The sequence below is a fragment of the Ahaetulla prasina genome, chromosome 7 (assembly GCF_028640845.1).
Source record: "Ahaetulla prasina isolate Xishuangbanna chromosome 7, ASM2864084v1, whole genome shotgun sequence".
Classification (NCBI taxonomy): Eukaryota; Metazoa; Chordata; class Lepidosauria; order Squamata; family Colubridae; genus Ahaetulla; species Ahaetulla prasina.
In genome coordinates, this window is record NC_080545.1 from 2577169 (window position 1) to 2600728 (window position 23560).

At 44.2% G+C, this 23560-nt stretch overlaps 1 protein-coding gene across 1 annotated transcript in view; it reads left to right on the forward strand.

The window, feature by feature from the left end:
• Nucleotides 1-23334, forward strand: part of CCDC3 (coiled-coil domain containing 3) — a 38794-nt gene extending 15460 nt beyond the window's left edge. Inside the window, exon 3 of the mRNA XM_058191378.1 lies at nt 22199-23334. Within this exon, the coding sequence (XP_058047361.1) occupies nt 22199-22474 (276 nt within the window). The 3' untranslated portion in view covers nt 22475-23334. The remainder of the gene's footprint in view (nt 1-22198) is intronic.
• Nucleotides 23335-23560: the final 226 nt, after the last annotated feature.

Genomic DNA, 23560 nt, shown 5'->3' on the forward strand with positions numbered 1-23560 from the left:
CAGATCATATTTGATGATGTCTGGGTGGGTGGGCGGAGCCTCCCATCGCTGCTGCTACCGGTTCGCCTGAACAGGGGCGAACCGGTAGCAATCCACCACTGAACTAAAAGTATTCTAAGACCTGAACTTGTTTCATTAAGGACTCAACAGATGTTTCTTTACTGTCTTCTGAAGAAACTCAGTGAAATGTACCACAGATAAAGTTGGAAAAACAATACATTCCTTACCCAGAAATGTTTGGAAGTCTTCAGCTCTCGCCAAAGTAAACTAGCTTAGATAATTCAGCTTGCCTTATCATCAAGAGCAAACACTGGTACAGCATTATTCCTGGAATAAGAGCCCCCCCCCAAAAAAAATTGACATGAGCTACCAGAGAACCTCTGTGAGCAAAACTTTGCTAGTTTGCTCTTTCTAAAATTTGCCGTGTTATCGAAAATGCATCCGTTCCGTGGGAGATTAAAAATATCTTCCTGTGATGTTAATTTCAAACTCCAGATGTAAGCAACCGTTTGCATGTCATCTATCATTTAATTGGAAGGATGAGACACCGAGAAGATTCTGCAGCTGAGACTCGTGTGTTTACTCAGAAGTAAACCCATTAACTACCGTAAAGGTGATTCATTCATGCACATGATAAACAACCTGGAATATAGAATAGAATAGAATATAATTTTTTTTATTGGCCAAGTGTGATTGGACACACAAGGAATTTGTCTTTTTTTTTGTTTTTGTTTACATTTATACCCCGCCCTTCTCCGAAGACTCAGGGCGGCTTACAATGTATAAGGCAATAGTCTCATTCTATTTGTATATTTTTTACAAAGTCAACTTATTGCCCCCCCAACAATCTGGGTCCTTATTTTACCTACCTTATAAAGGATGGAAGGCTGAGTCAACCTTGGGCCGGGCTTGAACCTGCAGTAATTGCAGGCTACTGTGTTCTTAATAACAGGCTTTACCAGCCTGAGCTATTCTGGCCCCTTATTGTGGTGCATATGCTCTCAGTGTACATAAAAGACATACATAAAAGAAAAGATACGTTCATCAAGGTACGACATTTACAACACAATTGATGGTCAATATATCAATATAAATCATAAGGATTGCCAGCAACAAGTTATAGTCATACAGTCATAAGTGGAAAGAGATTGGTGATGGGAACGATGAGAAGATTAATAGTAGTGCAGATTCAGTAAATAGTCTGACAGTGTTGAGGGAATTATTTGTTTAGCAGAGTGATGGCCTTCGGGAAAAAACTGTTCTTGTGTCTAGTTGTTCTGGTGTGCAGTGCTCTGTAGCGTCGTTTTGAGGGTAGGAGTTGAAACAGTTTCTGTCCAGGATGCGAGGGGTCTGCAAATATTTTCACAGCCCTCTTTTTGACTCGTGCAGTATACAGGTCCTCAATGGAAGGCAGATTGGTAGCAATTATTTTTTCTGCAGTTCTAATTATCCTCTGAAGTCTGTGTTTTTCTTGTTTATGTTTGCATGATGTGTTTGCATGATATGTTTGCATGATGGAAGGAAATCCCACAGAGTACATTGGTATTTTATGAAGTTGACAATCGCTAGTACAAGAGTCCTACCGCAATACACCTGTCAATAAAGGAGAATATTTATTGAAATATTCAGGGTTGAAATGAGGCCGTCCTTGGTCTTCTCTGAGCTTGGTGGTTTTCTTGCAGATGTTTCTTGACCCAACTAGATGACATCATCTGTGCTGGAAGAGGGGGAGGAGGGGGAGGTACATCAGGAATATTTGTAGCTCAGGAATGACATGAGGGGTCCTTGGGGCTCCCTGAGCTTGGTTGTTTTGTTGCTGACGTTTCATGACACAACTAGGCAACATCACCAGTGCTACGAGGGAGTCCCTACAGGTACTGATGATGTTACCTAGTTGGGTCATGAAACGTCTGCAAGAAAACCACCAAGCTCAGAGAGCACCAAGGACCCCAGTTGTCCTCCTCCTCCTCCTCCTCCTCCTCCTTCCTGCAAACTCCTCTCCCTTCTAGTACTGATGCTGTTACCTAGTTGGGTCATGAAACGTCTGCAAGAAAACCACCAAGCTCAGAGAGCACCAAGGACCCTCACAGTTCTCCTCCTCCTCCTCCTCCTCCTCCTCCTCCTCCTCCTCCTCCTCCTCCTCCTCCTCCTCCTCCTCCTCCTCCTCCTCCTCCTCCTCCTCCTTCCTGCAAACTCCCCTCCCTTCTAGCACTGATGACATTACCTAGTTGGGTCATGAAACGTCTGCAAGAAAACCACCCAGCTCAGAAAGCACCAAGGATATATTTGCTCTTTCTTCCATAATTCCACTAAACCAGGTTTCTGAGATATGCCTACATTTTAAAATTGGGAACAGCACATCCTTTGGTAAAAGTTTGGAGTCTTCATAAGACACACACACACACACAAAATTGGTCTTCCAGCAATCCTTTAATGGATGCAATGTTTCTTTCTAGCTCCATCTGCTCCTAAAGAGATAATTAAAATAGATGGGATTGCCAAGGTTGAGTCTAGTCACAGAATATTCCTGCAGGCGCCAATGTTGTACTTAAACACGGCTTGCCTTTGAAGTGCTTCACAAGCTCCTGATTGAAATGGAAAGTTTGGGATGGCAGCTTGCATTAGAGACACCTTTGGGCTTTCTATTCTACATCTCCTCCAGGGATCTTCGATTGGTACCCTGTGTTTTTTTTTTTGGTTTTTTTTATTTGCATTTATATCCCGCCCTTCTCCAAAGACTCAGGGCGGCTTACACTATGTTAGCAATAGTCTTCATCCTATTTGTATATTTATATACAAAGTCAGCTTATTGCCCCCAACAATCTGGGTCCTCATTTTACCTACCTTATAAAGGATGGAAGGCTGAGTCAACCTTTTCTTTCCTCCAGGGATCTCTAGAAAGGCGGTAGATCTAAAGTGAGTCATTTCCAACTCCAAAAGATCAGGAAGACACCAAATGGAGTGGATTTGGTGGTTAAAATCAAAGAGTTTTCTCTTTTAAGCTGCCCTGGTGTGGATGATGTTGAGTCGGAGGGGGAGGAGGAGAAGAAGGAGAATTAGGAGGAGGTGAGGAAGAAGAGAAAGGAGAAGGAGGAAAATAGGAGGAGAGGAAGAAAATGGAGGTGGAGGAGGAGAAGGAAAATCAAGAGGAGAGGAAGAAGAGAAAGAGGGAGGAGAAAAATAAGAGGAGGAGAGGAAGGAAAGAAAGAAAGGAGAAGGAGGAAAATAGGAGGAGAGGAAGGAAAGAAAGGAGAAGGAGGGGAAGAGGAGGAGGGGAAGAGGAGAAGAAGGAAAATCAAGAGGAGAGGAAGAAGAGAAAGAGGAGGAGGAAGAGGAAAATAGGAGAAGAGGAAGAAAAGAAAGGAGGAGGAGGGGAAGAGGAGGAGGGGAAGAGGAGGAGAAGGAAAATCTAGAGGAGAGAAAGAAGAGAAAGAGGGAGGAGGAAGAGGAAAATAGGAGGAGAGGAAGAAAAGAAAGGAGGAGGAGGAGAAGAGGAGGAGGGGAAGAGGAGGAGAAGGAAAATCTAGAGGAGAGGAAGGAGAGAAAGAGGGAGGAGGGAGGAGGAAAATAGGAGGAGAGGAAGAAAAGAAAGGAGAAGGAGGGGAAGAGGAGGAGGGGAAGAGGAGAAGAAGGAAAATCAAGAGGAGAGGAAGAAGAGAAAGAGGGAGGAGGGAGGAGGGAGGGGGCACCATCTGTTTCCCCCCAAAATGCTTCTTGTTTCACTCCTACCTTCCCCACGGCATTAACCCTGCCGATCTTCTAGCTTTGGTGAGCTACAACTCACCTCAACAGCTGCTTGCGTTCAGCCAGGCTCCCCACGAGAGAAAAGCCAAGATGCATTTTAAGTATGATGTGCAGCAACCATGAGCATGGGAGACGCTTGGTGCTCCTTAAGAGCCTTGCTTTACGCCTTTGAGAATAAGATGCCATAGAAATGAATGAGGCACTGTAGAATCCCCACTGGTTTATTTCATATGCTCTGATCCCAGAGATACAAGCATGTCTTCCTTCCTTCCTTCCTTCCTTCCTTCCTTCCTTCCTTCCTTCCTTCCTTCCTTCCTTCCTTCCTTCCTTCCTTCCTTCCTTCCTTCCTTCCTTCCTTCCTTCCTTTCTTTCTTTCTTTCTTTCTTTCTTTCTTTCTTTCTTTCTTTCTCTCTCTCTCTCTCTCTCTTTCTCCTTCCTTCCTTCCTTCCTTCCTTCCTTCCTTCCTTCCTTCCTTCCTTCCTTCCTTCCTTCCTGCCTTCCTTCCTTCCTCTTCTCTTCTCTTCTCTTCTCTTCTCTTCTCTTCTCTTCTCTTCTCTTCCTCCCCTCCCCTCCCTCCCTCCCTCTGTTCTATTCTGCATTCTATTCTGTTCTGTTCTGTTGTGTTCCATTCCATTCCATTCTTAATTTTCTTTTTCTTTTTTGTTACTATGATTATCATTACTTTGTTGTTTTGCATGTACACTGAGAGCTTCCACAGACAAATTCCTTGTGTGTCCAATCACTTTTGGCCAATAGAGAATTCTGTTCTGTTCTGTTCTGTTCTACTGCATTCCACTGCATTCCATTGCACTCCACTGCACTGCACTCCTCTCCACTCCATTCTGCATTCTGCATTCTGCATTTTGTTCTGTTCTGTTCCATTCTTAATTTTCTTTTTCTTATTTATTTATTTATTTATTTATTTATTTATTTATTTTTTATTTATCAATCAACAAGTACAAGGAAACAAACAACCGTATAAACACAGACATGGACACGTGAAAAAAATTGGCACAAAAAGAAAGGATATAAACAGGCAAAACATAGCCATAAACACATAGAATGATTACACAGAATTGGGCGCAGAAGGACAGGGACGGTAGGCACACTGGTGCGCTTATGCACGCCCCCTTAGGGATCTCTGAAGAAACATGGAAGGTCCACGGTAGACAGTTTAAGGTAAAAGGTATGGGGATTATTAGAGAGACTAACAACAGGATCAGGTAGAGTGTTCCAGACATTTATTACTGTTATGTATTTATGTTTGTACCTTTAAATATTTGAGCGGGAAAGCAGCACGTTGCTGATTGGACGAAGCCTCCAGTAGAACTGTATAAAAGGAGAGGTTTTTCCCCCAGCCTGTTGCTGGGTTCACCCTATATTAAAGAGCTGTTGTCACTACCCTGGTCTCCAGCCTCTTACTTCCCGAACTTAACATTGGCGACGAGGGTGGGATATCGAGGCTAAGGAGAACCAGAACCGAGCTGAAGCACGATAGACCCGAACCCAGCAAACTCAGGGCAGAAAAGCGGAGATGGCCAGTTACACTCCGCCCGCACCGTTTGACCCGGCTAAGGAGAAATGGGGAACGTATATGACCCGTTTCGAAAGCTTTCTAGAAGCCAACGAACTGCAAGGAGTTCCAGATAACCGAAAAAGGGCTTATTTCTTAAGCCACTGTGGTCCGGAGGTCATTGATATCGCGGAAGCCCTGGCAGAGCCAACACCGTTGCAGTCGGTGTCATGGCCAACTCTACAGACTTTACTAAAACCACGCACCAACGCCGCCCAAATACGTGCGGCGGTTTGAATTGGAGGCGAAGGCAGATGGAGGCGAAACCATCGGTGACTACATGGCCGCCTAAGAAAAGCGCCCAAGGACTGCGGATACCGCGACCTAGACGAGGTGCTCCTCGAGCACCCCATCCGAGGGGCCAAAGACATCCGTTTGCAGCGACGGCTGCTAGCAAAGAGCAACCTAAGGCTGGCCAACGCCCTGGACGAAGCCAGAGCACATGAAATGTCCACCCAAGCGGCGGAGACACTGCAGAAGCCTGTCCCACCAAAGGCGAGCGCAAGGCAACCCCGTGCACCAGGAGGAGGTTCAGACCGAATCCGACGGTGAAGATGAGGAAGGGGTCTGCCGAACCGAGAAACGCGACAAAGGGACAGAGATGAATGCGGAGCTGCGGGGTCAACACCAGCGCAACGCTGCAAGTTTAAGGACGCGACCTGCCGGCGGTGTGGGAAGAAAGGGCACCTAGCTCAAGTTTGTCGAGCGGCCCAACCTTCCGCCGAAAATTCAAATCGAATCAGAGCGCGGAATCGGCAAGGCGACCGCGATTGGCTCAAACAAAAAGGCGGATTCCAACCAAACAACTGTGGTCATAGGCCGCGCCTCGACTCAAGTGGAGAAGAAGATCTTCACCAAGCCAAAAATAGAGGGTGTACGGTGCCGGCTTGAAGTAGACACGGGATCAGCGATCACCATCATGTCCTGGGACACTCTGGCGAAGTCGCTGCCGTCTGTCGCGAAGCGCCACCTGCAAGCACAACGGCTACGAGTCCACGACTACCAGGGGAATCGCATCCCTGTTCGAGGGACCACCTCCGTCCGAGTCGAGTACGGTCCACACAAGAAGACCCTGCCCATCACGATCGTCGAAGGAACTCTGCCCAGTCTGTTGGGACTAGACTGGTTTCGTGCCCTGGGCATGGGAGTGACTGGCATCTACAGGAGTGACTGTAACCTGAAAGACATTCTCTTTAACGAGTTCGAAGATGTCTTCAAGGACTGCCTGGGCAAGTACAAGGGGACCCCTATTTCCTTCAACTTAGACCCCCAGGTAGCCCCCATTAGGCTTAAGAGGAGAGTCCCTTTGCCCTAAAACCAAAATCGATAAGGAGCTGGACAAGCTCATAAATCAGGGATTTTGGTGCCAGTCGATCACGCAAAGTGGGAGACGCCAATCGTCACCCCAATAAACCGGACGGGTCAATTAGAATTTGCGCTGACTACAAGGCGACGCTTAACAAAGCCTTACAGAAAAGCGCTTACCGGTTCCGTGGTGCAACACTTATTGCACTCTTTGGGGCAAGGGCAAGTCTTTGCAAAGTTAGACTTGGCCCAAGCCTACCAACAACTGCCCGTAGGCGCCCGCTGGCTGAAGCCCAAACGATTGTAACGCACAGGGGCATTCAAGTGCACCGATTGCAATTTGGGGTCAGTGTGGCACCTGGGTTGTTCCAAAACCTAATGGAACGACTCCTGCAGGGCTCCCAGGGTAGTCCCTACTTGATGATGTCCTAATTTCAGGGAAAACATGGAGGAATTGGGGAGGCGTTTAAGAAAGGTTTTGGGCATTTTCCGGACAGCGGATTAAAAGTCAAGGCAAACAAATGCCAGATAGAATTGAATCCGTCGATTTCTTGGGCTACGGATAGACAAGAAAGGAATTCACCCCACTGAGAGCAAGGTTAAGGCAATTAGGAAGGCTCCAGCGCCCAAAAACAAAGCAGAGCTGCAGGCATTCCTGGATTGGTGAATTTTACGCGGTCTTTTAAAGAACAAAGCAACCGTTGGAACCGCTGCATAGGCTCTTAGGAAAAATACTGTTTGGTCTTGGGAAAGTCGGAAAATAGGGCTTTTGAGGCAGTAAAGAACCTGCTCTCAAGTGATAGCCTGCTCATCCAATATCACAACTCATTACCCCTAGTGCTGGTTTGCGATGCCTCCCTTATGGGGTGGGGCTGTACTCAGCCATAGACTTCAAACGGCACAGAAGCCCCTATAGCTTTTACTCTAGAACGATGTCCTCCCCAGAGAGAAACTACAGCCAGCTAGATAAAGAAGCACTAGCCATTGTGTCAGGGGTTAAAAATTCCACGAATATGTCTTTGGGCGAATTTTGAAATCGTGACTGACCACAGACCGCTACTAGGGATACTGGCTGGCGATCGCCCAACGCCTGTGGCACTTTCGCCACGCTTGACCCGATGGACTATATTCCTAGCCGCTTATTCGCACAAGCTGCAGCATCGACCAGGAAAAGAAGTGGGGCATGCAGGCGCGTTAAGCCCACTACCAGGGGCAAGACCCCACTCCGGGACACCCATTCTACTTATTGACTCTTTGGACTCTGGCCCAGTCACATCTAAGGAAGTGGCTCGGCATCATACCGGGACATTGTGTTAAGGACTGTACTCGGTTGGGTACAGAGAGGGTGGCCGCTGCGCCCGGGCGACGGTTCAAAGAATTTGTTAAAAACGAGATGAGCTCTCGGCTCAAGGGGTGCCTGTTATGGGGTGATCGTAATAATTCCTGATAAATTAAGGGGAAAGGTATTGGACCTCCTCCACGAGGGTCACCCAGGGATCGTAAGGATGAAGGGGTTAGCTAGAAGCTATGTGTGGTGGCCACTCATGGATGCAGAGATTGCTGAGAGGGTAGGGAAATGCCAGGCTTGCCAAGAGTCCAGACCTCTACCCCCAACGGCCCCAGTCAGGGAATGGGAAAAGCCCCAAGGGCCCTGGTCAAGAATCCACATTGATTTTGCTGGCCCCTTCCACGGCCAAACGTTCCTAGTGGTTGTTGATGCATTCTCCAAATGGTTGGAGATCATACTCATGAAATCCACTACGGCCGAAGCAGTAATCGCAGCCCTGCGCCACCTATTTGCAACTCACGGGTTGCCGGACACTCTGGTGTCCGACAATGGGCCTCAATTCACGGCAGCCCAGTTTGAAGAATACCTGGCAGAGGAGGGCATCCGACATGCCCTCTCTGTGCCTTTCCACCCTGCGTCGAATGGCCTTGCAGAGCGTTCCGTCCGGAGCGCTAAGGAGGCATTGTCCAGGCTCAAGCCAGGTGACTGGCAAACAAAGATAGACTTTTTCCTAGCCGTCCAGCACAGAACCCCAAGCACGGCCACCGGGAAAAGCCCAGCGAATTCCTAATGGGACGGAAACTCCGGTGCCCACTTGACCGTTTGAATCCCCATTACACACCAGAGGGTTACAAGGGGGAACTAGAAAAGACAAGGGAAATGAGCATAGGCGACCGGGTGTGGGCCCGAAACTATGGGGACGGCCCTAGTTGGTTCGCAGGCCAAATAATAAAGATAACCGGCCCAAATCGTCGTGGTAGAGCTACCAGACAACCGAGTGTGGAGGCGCCACATAGATCAGTTAAGAAGCGAATAACTGATCAAACCGAACCAAATGAAACAAATCATGACCAATACCAATTTGAATTCACAGCTGACAATGACCCGGGAGGCGCAAGACTTAGCTGAGGTCCCAGAGTTCCAGCGACGCCATCAGGTTCCCGAGGGAAACAGCTGGGAAAGTTTCAGAAGTAATCCAAGGCCGGATGGCCAAGAAAAAGAGTCAGCCAATAATCCAGAGCCCGTTGGCTCAGAGAAAGAGCTGGGAGGAGAAAACAGCCCCTCCGACCAGCTCAAAACACCACCCAGAACTGAACCGCGCAGGTCAGAAAGAACTAGGAGACGCCCAGGTTATTTGCGTGACTACGTCGAAAAATAACATGTAAATAAATATGTAAATAGAGGCAAAGTGTTTTCTGGGAGGGGAGGAGTGTTATGTATTTATGTTTGTACCTTTAAATATTTGAGCGGGAAAGCAGCACGTTGCTGATTGGACGAAGCCTCCAGTAGAACTGTATAAAAGGAGAGGTTTTTCCCCCAGCCTGTTGCTGGGTTCACCCTATATTAAAGAGCTGTTGTCACTACCCTGGTCTCCAGCCTCTTACTTCCCGAACTTAACAATTACTCTATTGCAGAAGTCGTATTTCCTACAATCAATTTTGATATTATGATTATTATTACTTTGTTGTTTTGCACATACGCTGAGAGCTTCTGCACTGAATTCCTTCTGTGTCTGATCCCACCTGGCCAGTAAAGAAGACCGTATATACTGTATTGTAAGGCCTGCAGCCTGCCGAGCCAGCAAGAAAACAGTTAAGTCCTACAGCCACCATGGGCTCCAGTTAGCCTATGGAAGAGTTCCTGGGAAATGCTGTCCTTCTCCAGGGGTGACTGCTGTTTTATTGCTCTGGGCCGTGAGCAATTATCCCCTTTAATCCTGTTGTGCTAAACACACTGCCGAGAATCTCCTGGCCTGCTGCGCTGTATCTAATCGCCACAAGAAAGAAAAAGGACTGCAGATGGATTTCATTCCATCTCAGCAGGTTTCCTTTTCAAAAACTCCCCGGTGGACAAGGAGGGAATGCTCAGGCTGGCTGGATAGATTATTGATTCCCGGGTTCAGGCTAATTCTGCACATTTAGATCCAGGACATACTGTAAGTGACTGAGGATTTACGTAGTAAACTCTTTCTTTCTTTCTTTCTTTCTTTCTTTCTTTCTTTCTTTCTTTCTTTCTTTCTTTCTTTCTTTCTTTCTTTCTAAGACTCAGAAGCCAAGCAGGGTCAAGCCCAGTTCGTGCTTACATTGGAGATCCGCGGAACAACCTCAGGGCAGTTGGCCAAACTTTAAAATTATCCCAGAAGAAGCTGCCAACCGGCGTGGTTCTAGGCAGGAGCTGCACGCAGCTCAAGGATGTCAGAATCAGAGGATATATTCTGTATCAGTTTATATTCTGGTATCTTTCCTGTCTGTCTGGGTGGGGGCTGGTCTCAGATATTCTTTGGTTGGGCTGTTTACGGATGGCTCTTCGGCAGTTTCTTCACTGGGGTATAGTTTGCTTGGTTGTTGGTCTGAAGTTGACCTTGGAGTTAATCTATCTTGATCTGGATGCTGATTAGTGTTGGAGAGGGGCTGGCAGGGGTGAAATGCTCCCGGTTCGGACCGGATCGCCTGATCCGGTAGCAATGGCGGCGGGTGGTTTGGAGAACCGGTAGCAAAAATCCCTGCCCCCCCCCATGCCCAGCTGGGCCATGCAATCATCAGGGGTTTTGTTTTTGTTTTTTTTTACTTTTAAAAGCATTTTTTTCTTTGGCTGAAAAAATGCTTTTAAAAGTAAAAAAAACCCCTCTGATGATCGTGTGGCTCAGCTGGGATCATCAGAGCCTTTTAAAAGCATTTTTTTGGCCGAAGAGGTTGTAGAAAAAATCCTTTTAAAAGGCTCCTCTGACGATCCCAGATGAGTTGCCTGATCGTCAGAGGCTTTTTTTTTCTTTTAAAGGCAAAAAAAATGCTTTTAAAAGAAAAGAAAAGCCTCTGATGATCAGGCAACTCAGCCGTGATCATCAGAGGAACCTTTTAAAAGCATTTTTTTACAATCTCTTTGGCTGAAGAGGTTGTAGAAAAAATGCTTTTAAAAGTAAAAAAGAAAAAGTTGGCCATGCCCACCCAGTCACATTACCGCCTCCCCCACCAAGCCACGCCCAAAGAACTGGTAGTAACGAATTTTACATTTCACCCCTGGGCGCTGGGGTCTCTTTTGGGCTTGTTGATTGTCTCTTTTGCACCGTCTATGTTCTATCCGTGTTTCTCAACCTTGGTAAATTTAAGACAGATGGACTTGAATCCCCAGAATTCCCTAGCCAGCTATGTGGACGTCTACTCATCTTAAACACGTCAAGAAACACTGTTCTAGATGCTACTTGTGGTTCTGTTAATCACAGACCTACTCCGGAATGGAACTTTTATCCAGGTTGGAACAGATCATGAGTGAGACCATATTGAGTAGACTTTCTAGTTTAGCACCAGGCTGTGGAAATGTGAAATGGAAAATCCGATGATGATGATGGTGATGATGATGAAAATGAAGGTGGAAGAGGAGGAGAAGAAGAAGAAGGAGGAGGAAGAGGAGGAGAAGAAGAAGAAGAGGAGAAGGAGGAGGAGGAGAGGAGGAAGAGGAGGAGAATAAGAAGAAGAGGAGGAGGTGGAGGAGGAGGAGGAGGAGGAGGTGGAGGAAGTTATCCACTCAGTCAGGCCCAACTTTTGACAACGTTATGGGACAGGTCTCTCCACATCTTCTGACCTTGCAGAGGTTTCCAGTCCAATCCTAGGTTCAGTCAAACTTGTGCAAACCTGGTTTTCATTTTACTTGCATGATTTCCCAAACATTACTTAAGAGGAAGATCTTCTCGATGCCTCTATTTAAAGGAAGACACACACTTGTTTATTCTTTCAGTGGGCTGTTGGGTAACAGCAGACATCTTGGAAAACAAAGATGGATGCAAGAGTCAGAACAGCAACAGGCATCGACTACCGTTCCAGATGTGTAGCTGGGGGGGGGAAACCTCTGGGATTCTGCTGGACTCACAATCCCGGCTACCATACAGCATCTGTTCGACTTAATTGTATTCTTGGCACTGTTTACTTCGCCTTTTTAACCTGCTGAGAATTTGGAAAAACAAGAAAAGGAGCCAAAATCAGGAAGCCATGGAGCTTGCTCCTATGGAGAACTAGCAGGAAAAGGCAATTATTTGGAGCGAATTTGGAAACATCCTCCAGCGAAGTGCGGTCCAGGTTTTTTTAAGAGGCCCCGTCTGCCTCTTCCATTAGCAACGGGTCCCCGTGGATGCCAAGGTGGGACCGCCAAACCGCCTGTTGAACGTCAAAAGACAGAAAGCAGAATTAAACGTGGCTGCAGCTGAAAGATTATATCTCCCTTAAGTCTCAGGAAAACGATGAGGTTCCAGACAAATTTGCACTTCTTGTTTACCAGCAGCTGGCTATATCTATATTTATTTAATAGATGGTATGTCTTGTGTGGTATGTCAGTCCTAGAGGAGATCAACCCTGACTGCTCTTTAGAAGGCCAGATCCTGAAGCTGAAACTCAAATACTTTGGCCACCTAATGAGAAGGAAGGACTCCTTGGAGAAGAGCCTAATGCTGGGAAAGATTGAGGGCAAAAGAAGAAGGGGACGACAGAGAATGAGGTGCTGGATGGAGTCACTGAAGCAGTAGGTGTGAGCTTCAATGGACTTCTGAGGATGGTAGAGGATAGGAAGGCCTGGAGGAACGTTCTCCATGGAGTCGCGATGGGCCAGACACAACTTCGCAACTAACATGTCCTATAGGTTCTTGTAAACTTCAGATGTTCCATGAAAGGCACACAGAAAAGAAACAGAAAATAGGTCTTTACTGTTACTGAAAAATATCCCCAAATATTTCCTTTTAGAGGAACATATCTGCTCCTGCATTGCAGACAGAAGGATTCAACTTTTAATCTTTTGAAACAGAATTGTTGCTCCATTCTCTAACCAACCAAATTCATTCATGCCCCTAATTGCTTTGGCACACAATTATGGGCTTGGCCACAGCTCCTGCAAGACTGGAAACCAATGATTTATTTATTTATTTATTTATCTGTCCAGTACGTATTAGATAATATATATAAGTATAAGCATGAATTGAATATATAAAGTGAATACAATTAAACAGAACATTAGGACAGGAACGGTAGGCACGCTGGTGCTCTTATGCACGCCCCTTACAGGCCTCTTAGGAATGGGGTGAGGTCAACAGCGGACAGTCTTAGGTTAAAGTTTTGGGGATTTTTGGATGAAACCACAGAATCCGGTAGTGCATTCTAGGCATTGACCACTCTGTTGCTGAAGTCGTATTTTCTGCAATCGAGTTTGGTGTGGGTTTGTTGTGGTCCGCCAGCAGCATAAGGAGCTGGCAACAGAGTCAGACAGAGATGAGGCTGAGGAAGAGGATGGGCCAGTCTTGAAAGCTGGAGAAGGCACGGATGAGGGCTCTGTGTCGGAGGCAGAGGTGGGACCAGGGCCATTTGGGAGTGAGGTGCGGACTCCAGAGCCTCCAGAGGCTGACAGTGGTGAGGCGGAGGAACAGAGGGAGCCTGTTCCTAATGCATGCATGAGAAGAGCTGCCAGAAGGCAAGAGTAACCAAAGCAAAGAGGACGACATGGGAGTAAGGCCAAGAGATGATTGGCCCCTCCCATAAGGCTTAAAAGACCAGCGATGGCGTTTGGGCTTTGCCGGAAAACAAAGTTGATAGCTTTGTCTTGTTGCATTTGTTTCGTATCAGTGTCTTCTGAACATTTGCCAAGAAAGGCCTTTGGCAGTTTGCCTAATTGGACCAAGGTTGGTGATAGGACTGAGGAATTGGGAGGAATTTGCTTTAATTTAGGCGGACTACGCTGAGAATGAGTTAATTCTCAACTGTTTCAATAAAGTTTTTTTTTTTTACACTGACTGAGTTTCCTACTACCTACTTGGGCCTGTGTCACAACAGGTTTACCTTAAGTTTGTATCTCTTGTGTGCTCATATATTGTTGTGGTTGAAGCTGAAGTAGTCATTGACAGGTAAGACATTGTAGCAGATGATTTTATGAGCTATGCTTAGGTCATACCGAAGGCGGCGTACTTCTAAATTTTAAAATTTAAAATTTAGGCATAGTTTTAAATGTTCCCTTCTTTTAATCTCTCTCATTCAATGTCAATATGATCACAGGATCTTCTTTTTTTCTTCTCCATTTCTGAAGGATCTTTTTCATGCCAACTCAGATAGTGGGCTTCAGTAGTCACCATGTGCTTTACTGCTTAACTGCTCAACCGAAACAGGAAAGTCTACTAGATACAAAAGAGCATAGAGTATATACCATAGATCCAAATTTGTAAACACTGCCACTTATTGACTGAATATTATTGTAGTTGTTGCATATAGAATAGAATAGAATTTTTATTGGCCAAGTGTGATTGGACACACAAGGAATTTGTCTTGGTGCATATGCTCTCAGTGTACATAAAAGAAAAGATACGTTCATCAAGGTACAACATTTACAACACAAATGATGGTCAATATATCAATATAAATCATAAGGATTGCCAGCAACAAGTTACAGTCATACAGTCATAAGTGGAAGGAGATGGGTGATGGGAACTATGAAACGATTAATAGTAGTGCAGATTCAGTAAATAGTCTGACAGTGTTGAGGGAATTATTTGTTTAGCAGAGTGATGGCCTTCGGGAAAAAACTGTTCTTGTGTCTAGTTGTTCTGGTGTGCAGTGCTCTAGAGCGTCGTTTTGAGGGTAGGAGTTGAAACAGTTTATGTCCTGGATGTGAGGGATCTGCAAATATTTTCACGGCCCTCTTCTTGATTCGTGCAGTATACAGGTCCTCAATGGAAGGCAGGTTGGTAGCAATATAAATACATTCCCACAAAATATATTCCAACATAATGGTATCATTGTTGGATCTCAGCTATTGGAAGTCAAGCTGCCTTTTGCAATTGACTGACAGTGATTTTGTCAATGCCAATGGTGTTCAAGTGATGCTCCAGAAGTTTTGGGATTGCACCCAAGACACCTACAAATTGGTGCTACCTTTGCTTTATTTTGCTATAGTCATTCTATTTCTATTTGCAGGTCTTTCTATTTTGTTATCTTCTCCGGTTCTTTCTCTTTTATTCTGCTGTCTCCAGGTATTGCCACAATCACTATGCAGACTTTTCTTTTGTCTTTCTTAGCAACGATTGTTAACGATCGTCAATCTGATTTTTCTACTTAAAAACAACAACCCTGCAGAGACGACAGAAAGAGACTAAATAATACAAGGGAAAGGCAGAAGCTTAAATGTTTTATGCTCCATTTCCGAAGGTATGAAGTAGGGAATTCTAATAGAAGCAAGAAATCTCTTGGTTTTTCCCTGAAACCTTCCTTAAATGTTTTGATTTCTTTCACTTCCTGGACATATCTTTAGATTTTTGTCTGACTGAGATCTTCCACATTTACTAATCAAGGAGAGAAGCAACCTAGAAGCTAAGGAGAAATTTCCTGACAGTGAGAACAATTAATCAGTGGAACAGCTTGCCACCAGAAGTTGTGAATACTCCAACACTGGATGTTTTTAAGAAAAAAATTAGATAGCCATTTGTCTGAAATGGTGTAAGGGTCTCCTGCCTGAGCAGAGGGTTGGACTAGAAGACCTCCAAGGTCTCTTCCAACTCGGTTATTCTATTCTATTCTATTCTATTCTATTCTATTCTATTCTATTCTATTCTATTCTATTCTATTCTACTCTACTCTACTCTACTCTACTCTACTCTACTCTACTCTACTCTACTCTACTCTACTCCACTCCACTCCACTCCACTCCACTCCACTCCATTCCATTCCATTCCATTCCATTCCATTCCATTCTATTCTATTCTATTCTATTCTATTCTATTCTATTCTATTCTATTCTATTCTATTCTATTCTTATTCCATTGCATATTCTATTCTATTCTATTCTATTCTATTCTATTCTATTCTATTCTATTCTATTCTATTCTATTCTATTCTATTCTATTCTATTCTATTCTATTCTATTCTATTCTTATTCCATTGCAAATTCTATTCTATTCTATTCTATTCTATTCTATTCTATTCTACTCTACTCTACTCTACTCTACTCTACTCTACTCTATTCTATTCTATTCTATTCTATTCTATTCTATTCTATTCTACTCTACTCTACTCTATTCTATTCCATTCCATTCTATTCTATTCTATTCTTATTCCATTGCATATTCTATTCTATTCTATTCTATTCTATTCTATTCTATTCTATTCTATTCTATTCTATTCTACTCTACTCTACTCTACTCTACTCTATTCTATTCTACTCAACTCTACTTTTATATAGAGATGGGATATTTTTCTGCCAGGTAATTGTACCTCTTTGCAGTGTTAATAAGGTAATCCACTACAAAGTCTTCAGGGAATTGTCTTAACTGGTTAGACTTTTCAAGTTCTAGCAGTCTCGAAGAAGAACCCGCTTGTGGTCAGCACCACAAAATTATACTTCGCATAAGGCCGCACCCTGCTTTTATTGGCTTGCTAAACACATGTCAGAAATTGTGACTGACTTAAAAAACAACAACCACATGTCTTGCTAGCAAGTCCTTCGAAAACAGAAAGAGCTCCTAACGTCTCATTTCCACCAACTCTGTGGTGAAATGGAAGATGACACTAATTATATCCCACGTTTGAGTGCAGCAAGAGATTTATCTGCTCTTCATAATTAAAATCGTGTTTCCCTTCCAGCCATTTTCCAGAGAGTGGCTAAAGAAATCAAAATATGTTGTTGCGTATTTGGGTTTCTGGGGGGAAAAAAATGTTCTAAAAATTTCAAAATTTCCTGTTTCTTTTCAAAAATGGCTCTGCATGATGTTTACCCTGAATTAATTAGCAAAGCCATAGTAGAACTTCTCAAATCCGTGGTATTTTGCCACCACTGGGATGGGCCACAGCCGCTCCATAAATTAAAAGAACTTTAAACTCTGTTAAAAGTTTAAAAGAATAAGAAGTTTGAAATATCTTTAAAATATCAAAATATTTAGCGGCTGTTAAGGAGGTGAAGAAGCAAGTACGGAAATGGTTGGGGAAATTCCTGAGCCACATTTATTTAACTTCAGAAACTTTCAAAGTGATAGGTTAGAAAGAGGCTTGGCTGACAGAGCAACTGGTTGTTGTTGTTGTTGTTGTTGTTGTTGTTGTTGTTGTTGTTGTTGTTGTTGTTGTTGTTGTTATTATTATTATTATTATTATTATTATTATAGTTTTAGAGTTTTTAGTTAAACTTGCCCTAAATCCCATGTACTCCTCTAAAAGGTGATTTCTTAAACCCTCTTAGCTTCACAGGTGAAAAGGAGATCTTTTCCATAGCCGTTGTCCAACTGTAATTAGAGGATTTAGGCCGATTTTGCACTGGAACCACAGATGGTATTCAGCCGGTTTGTACCAGTTCCGGCAAACCGCTGGCAAAGATTGTGGGTGGGCCTGTCCACCCACTCCGGCTCTATGCCATCCTATTTAGGTACGGTTATGAGGCCAGATGCATGCGTGGAAGGCACACGCGCAATCAAAGTACACGTGCAGAAGGCGGGGCACATGTGTGGAGGGTGCGCGAATGAGCAAAGCAAGTGTGCGCGCACACAGCAAACTGGTGGCAGTGGTGGGATTCAGCCAGTTCGCACCTATTCGGGAGAACCGGTTGTTAATTTTCGAAGCAGTTCGGAGAACTGGTTGTTGGATGAAATATTATTTTGTTTTTTCCACTTTACAGGACTAATCCTGTAAGGAACTGAAACATTCTGGTGGTGTTTCTAGCCTAATCTTTATTGCCCTGCTCACAGAAACTGCCTCTCTGGTGAACCCTTATTACATTGTAACAGCTAAGGCGAAGTGCCCATCGATGTGAGTGACATTGAGTTGGCCACGCCCACATGGTCATATGACTACCAAGCCACGCCTACCCAGCTGGTCATTAGGGTAGAGAACCGGTTGTTAAATCATTTGAATCCCACCACTGACCGGTGGTAACAAAATGTGAAACCCACTGCTGACTGGTGTCAAGGTTCCAGAAAAACCTCTTCTGCATAAAAAACTTCCGGATTCTTTTCCCAGTTATACAAACCCCAAGAACTGGAACCTAAGCTGTTTGTGATCTATGCTGTTTTTTGACTGTTTCTTCAGCCAGCTCAGAAAAATACACTTTGGATTGTTGTGAATCAAACTTGGCAGAATTGAGTATCTGTTCATCCCAACCATTAGGAAGTAAACATGCCATACTTGATGTAATATTAGTTTCAGGCCCTATTAAATGGTTGACTTAGTTCAATTTATTATCGGATGTTGAAGCCTAGAATGAGATTAGCTATCAGATTCATTTCCAGCAGGGCTAAGTTGATAGATGGGTTTCTGAATGGCTTCCCTTTCATCTCTTGCCTTCTGCTTAAAATCATCTTCAGCTCAAAGATGGCCCAGCTTAATCAAAGGTATCTGTCTCAAAAAGCAGTCTTCCACTATCTCAGGGGTTGCCACAAAGAAGAAGGAGTCAAACTATTCTCCAAAGCACCTGAGGGTAGAACAAGAAGCAATGGGTGGAAACTAATCAAGGAGAGAAGCAACTTAGAACTAAGGAGAAGTTTCCTGACAGTTAGAACAATTGATCAGTGGAACGACTTGCCTGCAGAAGTTGTGAATGCTCCAACACTGGAAATTTTTAAGAAAATGTTGGATAACCATCTGACTGAGATGGTGTAGGGTTTCCTGCCTGGGCAGGGGGTTGGACTAGAAGGCCTCCAAGGTCCCTTCCAACTCTGTTATATTATATTAATGCAGCATAACAGAATAACAAAGTTGGAAGGGACCTCTGAAGTATTCTAGTCGAACCCCTTACCCAAGCAACTGGAAGACTGCAAGTGACATCACTGGAAGGTTGATGACATCTTAGTAAAGTCATCATTTCCCCCACAGATATTTCTGTTTTAAAGAGAGGACATGTAAGCAAGGTTATATAAAATATTCCTGTATTTTATATGATAGTATTTTTTTTTGTTATAATAGGTTCATTATTCATTCTGTTCATATTATATTGGTATTCTGGATGTTATAAACAGCTCTGAACAGAAGGAAAATAATCGATGTGCAAAGCTGATAAATAAATAAACGCCTCAGAACAGATACACAACGATCTGATTTGGCCTTAAAACATTTCTCATGCGATCTGGAATGTTTTTCAGAACAACTTTTTCAGCTTTATTGTAAATTGTCTTCACCCTGAAATTACTTCTCTTCAAGGTTACCAAGTGCTCAAATAATCCCAGTAAAAGAAAGACTCCATTTTTTATTTTCAATGAATGAGTCCATTTTCTAGAGGCTTAAAAAAAAAATCTGCAGATCTCAGTACTTTTTTGTACATTTTCTCAAAAAAGAAAAGAAAAGGTTTTACTGTAATTTTGCTTTTCTGCTGAATCAGGGCATCTTGGAAAAACCAGTAACTACGGTGGTTTCAAGCCTGCAATTTGGTCTCTGATTTTTTTTATCACAACTTGATCTGCAGCAGCCAAAAAATGTTGGGAAAACTCCCCAGGAAATGAACCACATCGTAGTAAACAAATCCCCAAGAGAAATGGGGATAAAGTTGCTCCAAATTGGATCCTGGAGTATGAACTTGTGGCAAAAACTACGGAGCATTTATTCTTCACATATATGGACAGAGAAAAACTCCAGAATTTTCCTGCGCATCTGAACGTACACAATTGTCTGATGTACACAATTGTAGTCGACTTACCACCACAATTGGGATCGCCAGAGGAGCCTTTTAAAAGCATTCGGCCGAAGAGGTTGTAGAAAAAATGCTTTTAAAGGGTTCTGACGATCCCAGCTGAGTTGCCTGATCGCCTTTTAAAAGCATTTTTTTCTACACCCTCTTCGGCTTTTAAATGATCCCAGCTGAGCCATGTGATCATCAGAGGCTTTTTTTTTTCACTTTTACAAGCATTTTTTTGGCCGAAGAAAAAGTTGGGTAAACTTTAGCTTAGTTGGGTAACCTTTAGCATGAATTACGGCCTTGCAAGGTCTTCCCATGGAGTGAACCAAGTCTTTGAGTTCTGCAGCTGTTCTAATGTGAAACCAAGATTGAAGGATGGCTTCTATTAACTGAGTTTTATTGCTGGGTCGCTTCTGACTAACCAGTTTTTTTAGTCGGAAAATCCATAGATTTTCAATTGGGTGAAGGTCTGGGCTATTCCAGGCCATTCCAGCACTGGAATAGGATTCTCTTGAAACTCCCCCCGAAAAAAGTGGTATTTAGCCATCAAACCTCAAAAATACACTTTTCCCAAAAGGTTTCTACAATTTTGGCCACTACTGTAGAGTAGTGATTTTTTAAAAAACCTGGATTACTTCTGGATGAAGTTCCTTTACTCTTCTCTCAGGTACTTCAGGACTCTCAATTAACTTGAATCTTGCAGTGGCGTGTTGGTTTTTAAAGTGTTGACACCTCTATTTAAACTCAGGCACACGCCCATAAACCCCCAATGCTTGATATCTGAAGCAGCTTCTGGTGAGAGAGTAGGTGGTACCCCTGCAGAGAATTGAAGATTTAGCAAAAACTCACAGCAGTTCAGCAAGATTGACATATAAATCATTGTCTATGAATGGCAGCTTGGGTGAGTCATTTCTCCCCCCCCCCACCTTGAAATAAATCGGCATTCTCTCACTTCTGAACTCTTCCCGCTTGTGGAAAATAATAATTACAAAACCAGGAACGCAGAAAGAAGACATAATAACTTGCATTATCTCAGCAAGGGAGGTTGGCGGGTTGCAACCAAACTACAGCGCGCCTTTCGGAGAGATATGTTAGAAAACTCAGTGGGCTAGGAGGAGGGGGAGGAGGAGGAGGAGGGAAATAAACACAAAACAAACCTTGACTGTAGTACCATGAGTAGTTTTTCACACCTACACAATGGTTGAATAACATTTTGTGTGTCTAAAGTAAGTTAAGGTATTTACCGTGCCCTTCTGTTGTTTGGAATACAGACTAGAACACCAGAATAACAGAGTGGGAAGGGGCCTTGGAGGTCTTCTAGTCCAACCCCTTGCTCGGGGAGGACACCTTATACCAGGGGTCTCCAACCTTGGTCCCTTTAAGACTTGTGGACTTCAACTCCCAGAGTTCCTCAGCCAGCAAAGCAAAGCTGGCTGAGGAACTCTGGGAGTTGAAGTCCACAAGTCTTAAAGGGGCCAAGGTTGGAGACCCCTGCCCTATACCACAGGTGGGATGCAGCCGGTTCGGGATGGTTCGGGTGAACCGGTAGTTAAATTGCTGGCTGGCCCTGCCCATTCCTGCCTTGCCACTTCCGGGAGTCCCCAAGCACCCTATTTTGTCTCCCAGGTAAGTGCAGGGAGGCCTCCTAGTTCCAAAATGCGATATTTGGGGGGGGGGTTACGCCCCCCATGGCCCATTTTCACTCCCAGGAGGCTTCAGGGAGGCCTCCTAGGCCCAAGACAGGGTGCATCCACTCCCCACGGCCCGTTTTTGCTCCCAGGGGAGTGCAGGAGTCCACGTGTTGTCTATCACACCCCCTGGCCATGCCCACCATGGCCACGCCTGCTCATCCGTTCATGAGGGCAGAGAACTGGTTGTTAAATTATTTGAATCCCACCACTGCCCTATACCATTTAAGGCAGATGGTTGTCCAATCTCTTCTTGAAAACTTCCAGTGTTGGAGCATTCACAACTTCTGGAGGCAAACTAGAAGACCTCCAAGGTCCCTTCCAACTCTGTTATTCTATGTCTTCTACATCTGCGATTTTCTTACCAGTAGTGAGGCCATGTTTATCCTTGAGTTCAGACCTTGAGCAGAGGGACTGATATCCTTACAATTTATACTGATATTGATTGTTTCCTGGTTGCTTATTTGTAGCCTATGACTATCATTAAGTGTTGTATCATTAAGTGTTAAATTTGTACCCTATGACTATCATTAAGTGTTGTAAGTGTTGTACCTTGATGAAGGTATCTTTTATGTACAATGAGAGCGTATGCACCAAGACAAATTCCTTGTATGTCCAATCACACTTGGCCAATAAAAAATCCTATTCTATTCTATTGAGACATCACTTAACCTCTGGTGATGAGATACACGTTTATGGAGCAGGTAAGAGCAGAGTCATCCTTGAAATTTTGCTTGCTTGACGTCCCTCTGCCTTTTGTCGTTTCAGCTCATGTGCTCCTCCCTCCAGAAGGCCTTGTTCGACGAGGAGGACCATGTGAAGAAGCTCCAGCAAAAAGTGGCAGCCCTGGAGAAACGCAACAAGCAGCTACAAGACCGAGTGAAGAAGGTCAAGAGGTTGCTGAGACAAACCAGGAAGAACGGTCGGCACATGGAGCTGATGAACCAGAAGCTCAACGAGAAACTGTCTTCTACAGGGGGTCAGTTCCCCTACGCGAACTCCTTAAAGCAAGGCCATTCCTGTGCCACGTACCTGAAAGTGTAAGAACCAGTTTGGCACTTCAAGCTACAGTCTTACCTGTAGCGATCGAACGGCGTGTCCTTCTCCACCCAATCTTATCTTGAGAAAGACTCATAGTGCGTTCAAAGTCTTTGGCTTTTGACCATGAAGGATCTGCACCTCAAGTGGATATCTCGACGGCTTCGAATGGGCTTCATAAAATACGATCCAGGTTCTGCCTAGGAGGAAGCGTGGACCGTTTCCTTCAGAACAGTTGGCTTGAGACCGACTAGGAATGGGTTTATGGACCGTAGTTAAGGGGGGAAAGTTGAGTCTTGGATGGGTCCAGTGATACAGGATTGATAGGTAGTCGTCAATTTACAACAGTTCATTTAGTGTTTAGTGTTCAAAATTACAACAGCATTGAATAGTGTCATGTGATCTCTTTTTGTGACCTTCTGACCAGCAACGTCAAGGGGGAAGTTCACTTAACAACCGAATGACTAACTTAAGAAATGTCTACGGAGGTTCTCCATCATCCAGGTTGTTTTCAAGAGGCAACTGGACCGCCTTGGTTTTTCTTTGAAGAAAGTCCAGTTGCCTCTTGGAAAAAAGCATCTTTGGGACTAACTTCATAACGTCCGTCATTGCCTGAACCACTCTGGCGAGAATGGTCGTAAAATGGAGCAAAGCTCATTTAACAACAGTCTCACTCAACCCCAGAAATGTTGGGCTCAATTGTGGTCGTAAGTCGAGAACTACCTGTAGTCCAGTAGCTGAAGCACTAAAGAGAGTTTGGACCTGCTCCAAATGGTGGGAGAAGAAACGACCAAGGACTCCACGCAAGCTCAATGAAGGAGCAGAAGAGTCTAAGTGTAAATAATAAAAAGTTTATACCATTCTGATCCTGAGAAAGTCTTGGCATTAATGTGAAGGAATTCTGAAATTGGGATGAATGAAATTTACTTCTGTCCAAAGATGTTCCTGGATAGATTTAAAGATAGGCTTCAAAAGAATCTTCTAGCTTTGAGTAACACTACTACACCGTATCTGGAAGGAAACTCCCACTGGGCAGTTTTTTTCCTCCTGATTACGGTGCCTCTAGTTTTTTAAAGCTACTGTTCCCTTTAG